Source organism: Chelonoidis abingdonii, chromosome 7 (assembly GCF_003597395.2).
Source record: "Chelonoidis abingdonii isolate Lonesome George chromosome 7, CheloAbing_2.0, whole genome shotgun sequence".
Classification (NCBI taxonomy): domain Eukaryota; kingdom Metazoa; phylum Chordata; order Testudines; family Testudinidae; genus Chelonoidis; species Chelonoidis abingdonii.
In genome coordinates this window covers 13,754,751-13,768,644 of record NC_133775.1, presented here as the reverse complement: position 1 = coordinate 13,768,644, position 13,894 = coordinate 13,754,751, and the positions used below count along the sequence as shown (strand labels likewise).

The window sequence follows — 13,894 nt, the reverse complement described above, 5'->3', positions numbered from 1 at the left end:
CACACACACACACTCTCTCTCTCTCTGATTTTCAGAGGTGCTGAGCACTTCAGCTCATGACCAATGGTTGGGTAAGGCTTAAGTCCCAGTGCTCTTATCTACCAGAGCAACCTCGGTCCCTGGTGACTTAGGGAAACGTCAAAAGTACATTCAGCACCTACGAACTAAGGCCAAGATTTTCAAAAGAAACTGGTGATTTGTGATGCTCAACTTGAGACTCCTTAAGAGCCTGTTTTTCAGAGGGGAGGTGCTCAGCACTGTCTGAAAATCAAACCCCTTTAAGGTGGCTCATGCTGGGCACCCAAAAATCACTGTTGAGAATCTTAGCTGGTGTCACTGAGCGGCAATGCAGCTTAGCCTCCTTAGTGACTAAATCATTTCTTAAGATGGCACTTAGGCACCTAAGTCACCAGGCTGTTATGAAAATGTTACCCTAAGATGCTAGGCTTGGCTGGATCGCTCTAGTAAAGATTTCCCTGTGCATTTCAACAGGCATCCTATGTACTCAAAAATATTTTCTCCTCTGTCCTGCTATCTGTCAAATATTTGCAATCATCCGTGATTGTATTAAAAATATGAAAGTTTTAAAACATACTGATTATCCACACAACTCAGAAAATGGCAGCATTGATCTTATCTGGATTTACTGTAATTATTCTGGATTTTACTCCTACAAAAGACAGAACAGCCATTTTGATCTGAATAGCTGATCTATGTTTCCCCTCTCACTTCATGATCATTATTTTAGAGAAGGAAAGGGCCGGCTCCAAAGGATACAGGACTAGACAGCAATCTATAGAGTCCAATGCATTGTATGTGGTTCGTAGATCATACACCACGTACACTGATGTCTTCGTAGCTGGGCGGTGGTGTAGCACTGGGCTCGCCCCATGACTCTGCTTCCCTCCTGGATGGCATGGTGAGCAGCACACTGTCTGAGGAGCTGCGTCTGCGGCAACCTGGCCACGTATTATCCTCATCTAAGTCTCCGTATAGAGGGGGTGAAGTCTCCTCCTTCCCGTCATAATCTAGGGTACTCTGAGCAGGCCTGCAGTTCAGAGCTTCTTCATAGGTGGGGACAGCACTGGCATCCCAGACACTGAAACAAAAAGCAAAGCAAAACTGCATCAAGCTAAACCAAATCAAATGCGTCGGATTGTAAAATAGGATTTATAACGAAGTACATGGACTAGGTAAAAGTAACTATCGCATTAGCTAGCGGTTGCTCCAAAACTCCTGGCTACTCAATAGAGAGGTTTGAATTTGACCAGGTTACTCTTTCTTTAAGGGGGGGTGCGGGGACCTACCACTACCAATTGCATAAGAATAGTCACAATTCTTAAACCAGAGGTCCTTGAACTGTGGTCTCAAAGGGAGTCTGCAGGCACTTGGTGGTGGCGTATGGAGCACTTGCTGGACACAAAAGTTGCAATAGTGCTCAGCAACTAACAGCTTCTACTGCCCCCCTGGTGCTGGCAGCTTCTCCTTCCTTCCAGATGCTAAGCATTGCATTACAGGGTGGCTACATATTACTTTCTAATGTAAACAACTGTTGTTGTCATCACACAGAAGTCATGGGAGGTGTTTCAAGAGAAATTTTCTGCATGAAAGTGTGGTCCACTTTAATTAAAGACATTTGAGAAGCCCCATTTTAAGTGACTGAAGGCACGGATGCACACAGTACTGAAGGCCCGTTGCCACTCTGTGCCATGTGGTGGTGCTTATAACTCTGTGTTGAAAAGTGAGAAACTGTTAATACTTTACAGCGTTAACAGGCTGTGCGTTTGGGCATCCCAAAGTGCGGGCCTCTCCTGATCTGACATGATCATGCAACTGGTTTTCAGGAGATCTAGAGAGATGCTATAGCTGCAAGCTTCCTTCCCACCCTCTCCTTCAAATTGGTCTTTAGCATTTACTTCTGCTGTGATGTCTAGAGGAATTCAGCCAGCCAGTGATGCCTAGATTCTGTTGCAGCTGGGGCTAGCTCACTTTATTTATGCCTTTAAAAAAAATCTTCTTGTAATTTAGAACCAAAGACCCCAATGATGATTCAAGATCTTATTGTGCTAACATGCCAAGGACAGTACAAACATGCTGCTAGGTTGCATTCCTGCCTGGACAGGTATAATTTGAAACAAGAGGCAAGAAGGGAGTGTGGCAAATGAAAGGAGGAAAAATGGAGGGAAGGGAGGATGAGGGTACCAAAAACAGTTATAGGCAGATCCTGTCCAGAATTTCTGGATGCTGCTACAAATCAAATACGTATTATTATTATTATTAATTATTATTCGTTATTAATAGTGTCCACTGTTAATCATTAACCAATCAGCAGTGGGGAGAACCTGGGAAAACCACAACGTTTATGCCTTTCAACTTTGTTTTGCTGAGTAAACATAGGCTGTGTACAGGTAAAACATTTGCACAACCTTTGATCTTCTCACTTCTCCTTTCCTTGAAGGGGAGATTATTTTTCAAAGGGGGTGGGAAATGTGTGTAAGGCCATGGCCACAAACCTCTCAGTTAAACCTGTAACAGGGCCTGGCTTGAGACTTGATGTTTGTATTGCAGTGTTAGGACATGGCGGCGTGTACGTGCACCCACACGCGCACACACACACACTCTCCCCCTCTCCCTTTCCAGAGAAACCCTGTGGTATCCCATGAAAACATCGAGCCATGATCCTTCCTTAGTCTGTAAACTGTTGTACCTAAGGGAGCCAAAAACTTGGGACTGAATGCCACAACCAGGTGGCCATGTGTCACCACAGGAGACTTTCATCATTAGAATGGAACACAATGAATTTTACATGTGAGGTGTTTACCTGAATTATCCACAGACCAGGCAGCGCCCAGACCACCACTGTGCAAGCAGTCCTACACTGCCCTGCCAACAGGTCTCAGTCCTGCCCTAGAGTAAACACCGTTAGAGTTGCCATCTGTTACAGGAATGCTCTATAAAGGGGAAGGTCTGCATATAGGTAAATAGTAGATAAGGTAGTAGCAGATGATGCTCAAGAATTCTGTTTGTACAGCTCCAAGCGCAAGGCGGTCCTGGTCCATGATGAGAGCTTCTCTGTGCTATGGTAATATAAATAATGGTAACATCCAGCATTGTTCCTGGCGTTTGTAGGACCAATACACTTCTTCCTGCTGTGCACGGCAAGTGGCTTCTTGTGTGCAGCTTTTTACATGGAGCTCTTCACAACCACACACCAGTCAACAGGGTTCTCAGGCTCTCAGCAGGGCTAATTTAGTTGCAAGCCAGAATTTGCCCAATTCGCTTGCAGTGAGAAACTGGCCTTTTTAAACAAACAAGTTTGAAAATCTACAAGTTGCCTCAGGCTGGCTGTGGGACGTTCAACAGAAGTCGGGTGGGAAAATTCCAAGAACATGTTTGTTCACTGGAGTTTGCTGATTTGTGGAAAACAAAACATTTCACGGAGACATTCACTTCTGATGCAACCCAGGCAGGGGTTTGACTGAAACCTGCCTGGCTCCTGCCTGCTCCTCAGCAGCCCACCTGCCAGACTGCCTCAGAAATGGGGAGCCCAGAGCTCCTCGGGTCTATGGCTCCAGGACAGCCTACCTGCCAGTTGGCCTTAGAGCAGGGGACCCCAGGGCCTCCAGGGACTGCAGCCAGTGGTGAGCTGGAGCCGTTTCCCACCGGTTCACGGGAATTGGTTGTTAAATTTAGAAGGCCTTTTAGAACTGGTTGTCTCATGAGGGACAACCGGTTCGGAAAGGGCTTTTAAATTTAACAAAAGCTCCAGCAGCTCCCTGCCCTTCCCCCAGCCCCAGCTCACCTCACTCTGCCTTTGCCTCCTCCCCTGAATGCTCCCCCGGCTTCTCCTCCTCCTCCCTGGCTTCCTGCGAATCAGCTGTTCATGCGGGAAGCCTGGGAGGGCTGAGAAGGAAGCACCGGCTTCCCACAGGTGAGCTGGGGCAGGAGGGCAGGGCGTGAGTAGGGCTCCAGGTGCTGCACAGCTCCAGCCTGGCCCCCGTCCCCAGGCGGTGCGTGTCCAGTCCGGCCCAGTCCCTACCTCCGGTAAGGGGGCAGGGAAGGGGGTTGGATAGAGGGAGAGGAGTTGGGGGGGGGGGAGGATTAGTGTCGGGAGGTCAGAGGGCAGGGAACAGGAGGATTGAATGGGGGCAAAGGTCCCCGGAGGGCAATCAGGAAGGAGTGGAGGTTGGATGGGGCAGCAGGGGGCAGTCAGTGGACAGGGAAAAGAGGTGGTTGGATGGGGCAGGAGTCCCGGGCTGCCATCAGGAATGAGAGGAGGGGTTGGATGGGGCGGTAGGGGGCAGGGGAGGGAGCGGTCAAGGAATGTGGGGGGTTGGATGGGGCAGGAGTCCCAGGGGGGTGAAGGGCATGACCCACTTGTGGGGTGAGAGGGAACCGGTTGTTAATATTTTGGCAGCTCATCGCTGCCTGCAGCTCCAGGGTAGACACCAAGCAGACTGCCCCGGAGTCAGGGATCCATTCCCTTTGTGGAGAATTTGGTGGTTTCATTCCAAATCGGAACTAAACCAAATTTTAAAATATTGTAATCCTCCATGAAACAGAATGACCTCTCTCTGCCCTGCTCTGTTCAAAGGTTTCCAAGTGCAAAAGCCAACACAGCTGCTGTGGTGGAATGAGCTCGTTCACAACGGCAGTGCTTTTTTTGCTGAACTGTGTGTTTGTGGTGAACCCAGTACTGGGCTAATCACCTCCAGGTCGTCAGGATAGTACAGGAGAAGGGCCAAAATTAGTGAGCCAGACTTCAGCGGGTGTGTATCAGCATAGTTCTGCTGAAGCCAGAGGAACTACACTGATTGGCACCAACTGAGGCTCTGGCCCCAGATTTTAAAAAGCTTCCCAAAAAAGCCTCTGGATGAGCAAGAGCCTGTAATTTGTGTCCCAAGACAGAATTTTTACAGTAAGTGCTTATGTTCCTTTTAGACTTATTTTTCCCATAGCCTAATTTATAGAAGACATTTCTAAGGCTTTTTTTCCCCTTGGTGATTTATTTTGTTTTCAAAAACATCCCCCGAAGCCACTCAGAGACAGCATGAGTACAGAGGAAAAAATGGTTTTGATTCAGAGCTGGGAACAAGTCCCAGAGATTCAAACTGGATGAAGTAGCTAAATGTGCATTTTGGGGTGCTGGGGAGTCTGCCCCAAAGCCCATCAAAGTCAGTGGGAATCTTTTCACTGACCTTAATGGACTTTGCATCAGGCCTTTTGTCTAACCGCATTTCTGTTCTACTTAGCAGTTAGTTGTGATGGTTTTCTTCAGTATGTTTTTTTTACCCTGTGTCCAATACAAATTGCTTCTATTTAAACTGAGATTAGTTGTGTGGACAGTGAAGTCAATGAAAACCACTGCCACATGCTGTGGTGAGATGCCCACTACTATTACTAAGGCAGTGCCTTGAAATATCCTTCTGCATATGGTGCTGCAAGAATGGTGGCTGAGATCAATGTGCACATGGGCAGAGCCAGCTGGCCTGAAGGACTCTTGATTTGGTTACGTCATGAGCAAGGCCCAGCAATTTCTATTGTATTGAAAGGCCACATTCTCCTGGTGGTGGGACGTGCCTGGAAATCAACACCTATTACAGTCAGTGGTACACTTCTGGCCCTGCCAGAAGTTTAGGAGGGAAGAGTTGAGGTTAGGCAAAAAGAAAAGGCTCACAACTAAGCAACTGGGCAATGAACCAGACTCCCATGGGACTTGGGGGAGGCTCAGTCGGTGATTCGCACCAGCTGAGAGAGCTGGTCCTAAAGCAAAAGTCCCCACGCAATGTAGGATGATCAGGTTGAATGTCACAAATCGTTTTTTCCCAGCCCTAATATTTATGGCATCCCACAGTTTCTCAAACACCACTACTGAGCCAGAGAACACTGCCAAGGAGTTTGCAGAGCTGTACCTGTCACAATAATGAAGTGTAGGGAAATGAAACAAGCAGTTGTGCCCTGCCAGAAGGCTTCAATTGCACAGATTCTTGCAAAAGAATCTACGTACTGTAGTCTTCAACTTGTTGGGTCATGACACAAAAACTGAAACCTGTCACAAAGACAATCTGTCTGGTGGCTGTTCCTTCAAGGGTAAAAACCATCACAACCGCTTTTCCTGATGACACCAGCTATGGAGCAGAAACAAACATGAGCCAAACTGCAAAGCAACCTGAAGGGAACAAAGCAATCAAGACTACAGGGAATTACAGGAGTTTTGATGCTAATGAGCATACAGTCCTACACATCCATGGAGAGGAAATATACTGCGACACAAAATGGTCAAAGGGAAATATATCTGAGCAGCAGCATCCACCACAACAAAGTGAGCTTATTTCTACCTTGTCTTAATGCAGTCCTAATATTATCTTTTAAAATAACCAAGGACAAGAGTTATCATAGGGAAAATGTGGAAATAGGACAGAGAGCTGTCTTCTTAAGGTAGTAATCTCCTAGTGGCCCACAGTAGGAAAAAGGTATGTACTAAGGTATTGCCAACCCCAAACACTGTGAGTCGGGCCCCATAAATCATGTGTTTGACTTAAAAACCATGAGTTTTGGATTCTTTAATTTGCTTTCTGGTTTCTGAGCCGTTAGAGTTCACTCAGGTCACATTTTCAAGATTTTCTCTGAACTCATGAAAGCTAGAAACTTACTAACAAAGAAAGGCTGAGAGTCTCTTGATTCCAGCAGCTGGGGCTTTCAGAGAAACAGCAAATACTTGTGATTAAAAGTCCTGATGGTTGGCCACACTGGAGTAAGTAGTACTTAACTAACCCTCCCATCTCCTTCGTGAGGGAGGTTAAGTTTGATCAGTGCTTTGAACATATCAAATCCTATATAAACACTCAGCTTTACTGTACGGTAGTTTAATCATGTAAGTTACTTATTGTCTGGTCCTGGATATCCTAAAAATCAATGAAAACTAGAGTTTAAAAGAACTCGTGTTTAAAAAAAAATAGCTTCCATTTTGACAGTCATCGGTAGCAGAGATTGCACTAACCTGCATATCCTTTTATCAAGAGGTTCCACAGTGAAGTAGTATAGGTCTCTGGAGAAGTGGTACTGATAGTGTTGAGACATCCCCAGAGCGTTTGCTTTCACCGACCACAGAAGTCCAAAGAGGAGGAGGAAGCCACCGATGCCACAGCAGAAGAAGCTGACAGACCTGAGCAGTGCATTAGAGGAGGAGGAGTTTGGCACCACTTTGGCTTCTCCATGAGGCACAGCCATAGCATCATTATTAGACGTGGGTCCCACCTCTCCATCGCTCCACCAGGCAAAACAAAGCGTTCCTGTCACCAGCAGGATAGCTCCAGTGATGGTCACTCCATAGCGGAAAGAGGCAGCCATTCTACAGCCAGGGGCCTAGATATCAAACAGCTGAAAAGGAAAAAGCGACAGGGCTTAAGTCACGCTGAAATAAAGGAAAGGGACTGACCTGATAGGGACGCTGTCATGGTTTCCAGAAGGCAGGACCTTCCAGATGGGACAACTGTCAAACAAGGACCACTCTGTGGCTTAGAGACTTCAGTGTCCTCTGAAATTGCTTACTATGGGTCAAACTCTGCTCTCACATATGCACTTCCCACCATTTCAAATGGGAGTTGCACATGTGTTTGAGGAGGGAATTCGGCCCCGTGAGCCCAAGAGGAAAGATAGCTACAGCTTTGGCCTGTGATCCCTTCAGCGACCTTGTAAATATCTTTACAGTCTTTAAAAAAAAAAAAAGTCTAACATTCACATCCAGGCTAGATGAAAATCCAGGATTGGTGTCTAAGTCAGCTTCAGAGATTTGCAAATTTTTTGTCTTTAGATTTCACTCCAGACTTCCTACCATCTTGGAAGATTTGCAGATTGTTTTATGGTCAAAGCTCTTCCCAAGATGTTAGGGGAAAGGGCATAAACCTAAGCTAACATCCCTTCCAAATCAGATACAATTATTACATGTTTTCTCATCTGAGTGGTGACTGTAAAACACTGGCTCGGTGACAGCAGGTATCCTGACCGAAGCACAATGACGGATAGACCAGGTTGTGTCTGTTTGCCCTCCAAAAGGGCTTATCTTATAGCCGGCAGACAGTGACGCCTATTAAAATCCTAGCTCAGAACTCAGTCTTTGATAGGACCTCTGTGACTGCCAGGTGCTGTAGACCAAGGGTATATCTGCACTGCAGCCTGGGTAGATGGACTTGTGTTAGCTCAGCTGGAGTTAGTGCGTTAAGAATAACAGTGTTTACATTGCAGCACCAGTGGCAGCTTGCGCTAGCCATGCAAGCTTGGATCCACCCAACCTCCTGGATGCAAGTTCAAGCAGCTTATTTCTGGTCTCCACCCAGAGCAATTACTGCTTTGGATGTCTTCCTGGTTTGCCAGCATCTTAGTTTCTTCCACTGGAGCTACCCACAATAATGAAATGAATTGCACTGGGGTAAATGCATGTAGATATACAGAAGTCTTAGTCTTCTAACTTTCAGCTGTAGAACTACAGCACCTGGCAATCACAGAGGTCCTATCAAAGACTGAGTTCTGAGCTAGGATTTTAACAGGCGTCACCGTCTGCCGGGTATAAGATAAGCCCTTTTGGAGGGCAAACAGATCATTGCTTTTCCCATGCACTCCTCAACAAGTTGGATCCCAATTCTGTAGTAAGGTCCCTGGTTCTAATTCTCTGGCAGTTTCATTTAAATAAGAAAATAGACATTTATTTTGAAATTAAATGTAATTTATTTTCTCTCTCCTGCAGTCTCAGTTTATGATATTGCACATGTATTGATGGTGCATCTCTGCATGGTAAAAGGTGTTGGGGATGGGGGGAAAAGTTTAGTAACTAGATATGGAGTTCTGGGGGTGTCTGGGATTGAGGGATAAGCAAATTAGACTGATGCATCTGCTGAAATGCTCAGCAGCATTCAGGTTTATGCCATCATTAGGGTCCAGAGTCAAAACACATTGACATGAATGAGGAAATTCACATCACACAGAGCTACTGTTTTCTGCAGCTGCATGAAGGTATCATGGTCTCAGCTAACTTTGAAAGTGTGACCTGTATAAACTTCAAAACCACAAGGGTCAGAAACAATATTGTTTAGACTGAAAAGCTAGGTTCTGGAATCCAGTTCTGTGGCATGGTGTGGATTCTGTGACTACGAAATTGTGGGATACAGGAAGCCCTTGCTACATGGGTTGGAATTTGAATGGCTTTTGGCAACTGGATCAGATTATGTCTATTAGTTAAAAATGGGATTTTTCCCCTCTGTAAAACACAACATTATCTGTGTGTGTACAGTGCCCATCACCTGGGGCCTCGAACTTGGTTGGGCCTGCACAAGGCACAGTAATACTAAATTAATAATAATAATAACGTATATGCTCATAGTAAAAAGAATGCGGGGAAAGAATACACATGATGTGCTACACAAACTGAATACAGTAGTTCAGCAGCTTTCCATGAGCAGTGAGGTTGCCCTTTTCTGTATTTTTGATGCAGTGATATTCATTTAACATAATTTTTCATGTTACAAGTTAGCTTTAAGATCATCTTCAAAACTGAGTAGGCAGATGAATCTATACCACATCTGTAACCCACAAACTGTAGCTATGTAAAAAGCGCCAGTCAATGTCCAAAAGTTCAAGATCAGTTCAGCATTGTCAAGACTGCAGCTACTTATCAGACGGGCCAACTAAATGGAAACCTGAATTACTTGGTAGTGAAAGAAATGCTATGTGATCTGATCCACATTTAATGCAGAGCGATGTTGAAAAATAAGATTTATTAAAGTCACCAGAAGCCTGGATGACTCAGAGGACTGATAATGTGATACATCTTTCAGCTTGAGGTCATGAGTTCAGATCCACCCCAGGCTAGCGCTAAGCCAAAATTACCATCTGCTGACTGGTTAGTGTTCATTGCAAAATGAATTAGTGTTTTATGTGTGTAAGTAGATAGGTCTCCATATTGGAATTAGTACCGTTATTGGCAATGTAAGCAGAGAAAGCAGCGGTTGGATTGACTGGAGAGGGAGATTGAACTTTCCGATGAAGGTGACCCCTCCAGTGCAGCCTGAGGGTACATAAGCACGGTAGCATGGAGAAGTTTGCCCATGTGCTGTCCTTGAAGTGTGGTACCTCATCATGCAGACAGAGGACTCTGTTTTCCAGAGTTTGTCAATCCAGTATTTTTTGTGAGCATTAAATTCTACTGAGGTTTTTTCAAATGAATGAAGTAATAATCCACGAAGAAAAATGATCTGTTTACAGAAATATTAGCGATGAGCCTGACACCAAAGTCTCGATCTCAGTATTCCCAAATTTAGTGAAGTACGGATGCCAATTCAAAATTCAGCCCTTTGATCTTACAGTCAAATCCATCCCACCAATGGAATTTCAGCTGGATGTAGAAGTCCACCTGCACATCTCAGATTGCAGGATCAGGGGGTCTTTGAATGAGAGACCCTTCTCAGGATCTCAATGAACAATTTAACCTAAAAGTCTTCAATACCAGAGTCCCCTTCAAAACACAACTTCCTCTCAAAAGCACTGAAGTGTTTGTTTTCTTCTCCCACTTAGGAGGTTTTTCAATGGACTTTCATAGGCTAAGAACATTTAGAAGATTTGTACATTCAGGGCTTCAATTAGCATAGCTACCAAAGTATTTAAAGTCAAAGGCCTTGATTCCACAATTGCAGCATCGCCAGCTCTCATGATTTTATCACGAGTCTCATGATAGTTCATGTTTTTTGTTAAAGCCTCAGCTTTTGGAGTCAAGTGATTACATGAAAATCTCAGCTTCTATTTAACAAAAAATAAGATTCTAGCCTAAATAGTTGTCAAGAAAAGCTTGAAAACATGAGCTAAGTGCACCCTGAAGACCCAAAAAGCAAAGAACACCACCTCCATATTCATTATTTCCCCAATAAGTGATTTTTTGGGGACCTAGCTCAGGATTTTGGGCTGTTTGGAGTTGACAATCCTGCAATCAGCTTTGGATGGGTGAACTCCTACCCCGTGTACTGCCCACATTGCCCTCATGGGTAGGGCTGAAGATGCAGGGCCCTAAACAGTATAAAGGTAACTTGAACAGGTGAGGTTTTATCTGAAATCCAGTAGATGCCTGTTCATTATTTTGTATCCAAATAATCCTGAGAACGCTTTTCAGTTCTGCCTTGCAGAATTACTGCGTGGGGGAGGTTAAGAGCTGAAGGGAGTCTCGATGCTTGTGAAGTGTGATAGATTGACAGCTCTAGAGAATAAAGTTCTCTCTTGACATAATAGGGACAGCACTGGCAGTGACAGCACAAGCTTCCCTCACCCACCCGCCCACCCAGTGCGCCTCAGCCTGGATCCAAGAAGGTGATTTTTCCAACATGACAGGTTCCTGCTCTGACACCCCACCTCTGTTCCCAACATCATGCACATTTTTTTTACTACACCCACAACAACAAAATGTGCAGAATATGCTTTAAAACCATTTTAAAAGGCTTCTCAAACATTTAATGTTTATCCCGACGTGCAAGCTGAAGGGGAAAGAGGACAGAGAAGCAGGGGGAAGAGGGAAAGGACTTTATCCCTCTCTGCGGCTATGGCTAAAACCATATCTACAAGAGACTATGGTTCTTCCTGGTTCACATAGTTCCAAAGGCAAAAGACATAACTGCTCTTCAGACTGCACCAAAATGATTCATATCAGATATTAGCAATCAAATTTCCAAGAGAAGGATGCACTGAGACCACCCCTCCTCCCACCAAGGATGGCTAATTACTAATTTCAAACACTGTCACCCAGCCAATGAGACACTTGGATAGCTTGTTCCCCCATCCACCCACCCCCTTTCCTATATTAATCCATAAAGAGAAAACCCTTTGACCCGATTCTAAACAATCCTTATGCAGGAAAATGTATTTGTATGTTGCATATACAACCATTATTACCATAGATGTCTCCAATAAGATACTTAGAATTGCATCCCCCGTACAGTCATGCAGATGATGATTCATAAGATATATGGTTAGTTAGAAAAAACCATCTTATCCAGAAAAAGCAGCAAAGACTCCTGTGGCACCTTATAGACTAACAGACGTTTTGGAGCATGAGCTTTCGTGGGTGAATACCCTCTTCGTCAGATGCATGTAGTGGAAATTACCTTATCCAGAGCCACAAGAGACAGACTGAAGCTTGAATTTCCCCCATCTCAAGATAATGTATGATTCCACCTCCACAGCCAGTCTGTCCACTGTGCGCTCTTGATACTTTTAATACTCACAAACACATTACCAGGAATACAATTTAAGAAAACAAAGTAGGCTGAGAAGTTGGAGAGTTTAAGAAGATTCCATCTAGCTTAGATTTGAGATATATAGATATATATTTCAATGCAAAACAAAATCAAAATACTGGTTGAGTTTTAACATAGCATTCAAGTAACTCTGCTAATATATTAACCTCCCACAAGTGGGCTAGAGATGAGATCACATGCCCTGATGGCAGATTTACAAGATGGAAGCACTTCTGCAATGGGACATGCAACCACATTTTCAAAAAGTGTTGCTGATTTTGTGTGCTCTGGGGGACTAAAGAAGGAGGAGAAGAGTTTGGTGCCCAGCACACCCAAAAATTAAGACATACCTGAACTTGTAGGCCACCCTCTTTTGGAAACTGGTAACACATAAATGACTGGTGATAGAATTTTGCAACATGTCAGGTTCTGATTAGCAGAGCAAGGCACAGTGCCTAGCTTATTCACCCCATAGGGATCACAACCCTTTAAAAAAAAGAGGGGGGACACTTTATATAGACTGCTATCAGCCAGATCTGGATTTTAAGCAACGCCACTAACAAGAGAATATATCATATTCCCCTCTGGGTTTCTAACATCTTCATGGTGCAAAGTCACTAACAAGCACTGCTCCTCCCTTCCCTGACCGCATGCCTAGGGCTGGGAGGCAAAGTAGGGGGGTACTCACCCACCTCACAGCCTCAGATATCCCCCCATCCGCTCAGCTGACACGGGGCATGGAGAGCAGCAATGAAACTCTTCTAGCAGCAGGGACCAGAGCACTAGACGGGTCTGCTCCGGGGAACGCTAGCCTTGCATACACCGGTCCCAGCCAGACCGTCCAAGCTCCCCAGTGCCTGCAAAGAAAACTTTGGCAACAGCAGCGCCCCCCAGCGGAGAGGCTCCCACTCAGCTAGGGCAAAAACAACCAAAAAAAAATCACAAAACAGCAAAAGCAGCTGCTGTAATCTCAGAGTCACAAGGGATGCTGCTGCACAAGAACCTCCATGCAAACTAGCAAACCCCTCGCACCCCACCCTCTGCTATGCCACTGACACGCCCTTGGAAAGTCTGTTCTCATGAAGGGAGTGTGGCTACAAAGCTCCTCCTGCTGCCTAGCCAGCCACACCCCAGCCCTGCACTAAGCACCCCTCCCACTCGGAAAGCTTGTCTTCCGTACGCGCTTTCTCTTCCCCGACAGCAATCAGAGCAAAAACGTTCACCCCGAATCCCAGTAGGTCACTGTGGGCAGAGCGAACCCCATCAAACCCCCCACCCCCAAGCTACAGATGTTTCACCGAAGTCCTCGTGGAAAAGCCCTGCGTGTTGAAATCTGCCTGTGCTGCCCAGAGACCACGCTTGCCTAAGGTTGTTTCTGCTCGGCTAGCAGTTTAAAGTAAAGCAGAAGCCTGATTCCCAGATTTAAGTAAGTCTGGCTGGCTGCTCCGTTTCGCTGTTGATTCACCTTCCCTTTCCCATCCTACTGGGAGCATGAGGTATAAAGTGATGCGATTACAGGACAGGCTCAATTTTCATTTAAAAACAAGCAAGTCTCGCCCGTTAAATTGCAATAAAGAAGCTTGAAAACATGAGCTCAAAACCGAGAAGGCAAATACAAAGAA

The 13,894-nt window shown here is 45.3% G+C and overlaps 1 protein-coding gene across 2 annotated transcripts; it reads right to left on the bottom strand.

Moving 5' to 3' along the window:
- Positions 1 to 201: 201 nt before the first annotated feature.
- TMEM61 (transmembrane protein 61) lies at positions 202 to 13,298 on the bottom strand. Of its 2 annotated transcripts, XM_032766941.2 has the most exons (4): positions 12,961 to 13,298; positions 12,141 to 12,255; positions 7,001 to 7,380; positions 202 to 1,099 (listed from the first exon to the last, which is right to left on the bottom strand). In XM_032766941.2, exons 3-4 carry the CDS (start codon positions 7,348 to 7,350, stop codon positions 829 to 831), a joined length of 621 nt encoding a protein of 206 aa, XP_032622832.1. In that variant the 5' UTR covers positions 7,351 to 7,380; positions 12,141 to 12,255; positions 12,961 to 13,298; the 3' UTR covers positions 202 to 828. The 2 variants fall into 2 exon arrangements, with proteins under 2 accessions (XP_032622832.1, XP_032622831.1); XM_032766940.2 differs by lacking the exon at positions 12,141 to 12,255 and having other exon boundaries at positions 12,965 to 13,298.
- Between the last annotated feature and the right edge of the window lie 596 nt (positions 13,299 to 13,894).

What these genes read in the sequence shown, in the direction of transcription:
- TMEM61 (XM_032766941.2), bottom strand. Translation starts at nt 7,350, where the DNA reads ATGGCTGCCTCTTTCCGCTATGGAGTGACCATCACTGGAGCTATCCTG. An exon ending in CTTGATAAAAGGATATGCAG is followed by an intron (nt 1,100 to 7,000) that starts GTTAGTGCAATC and finishes TTTTTGTTTCAG; the next exon opens with TGTCTGGGATGCCAGTGCTG.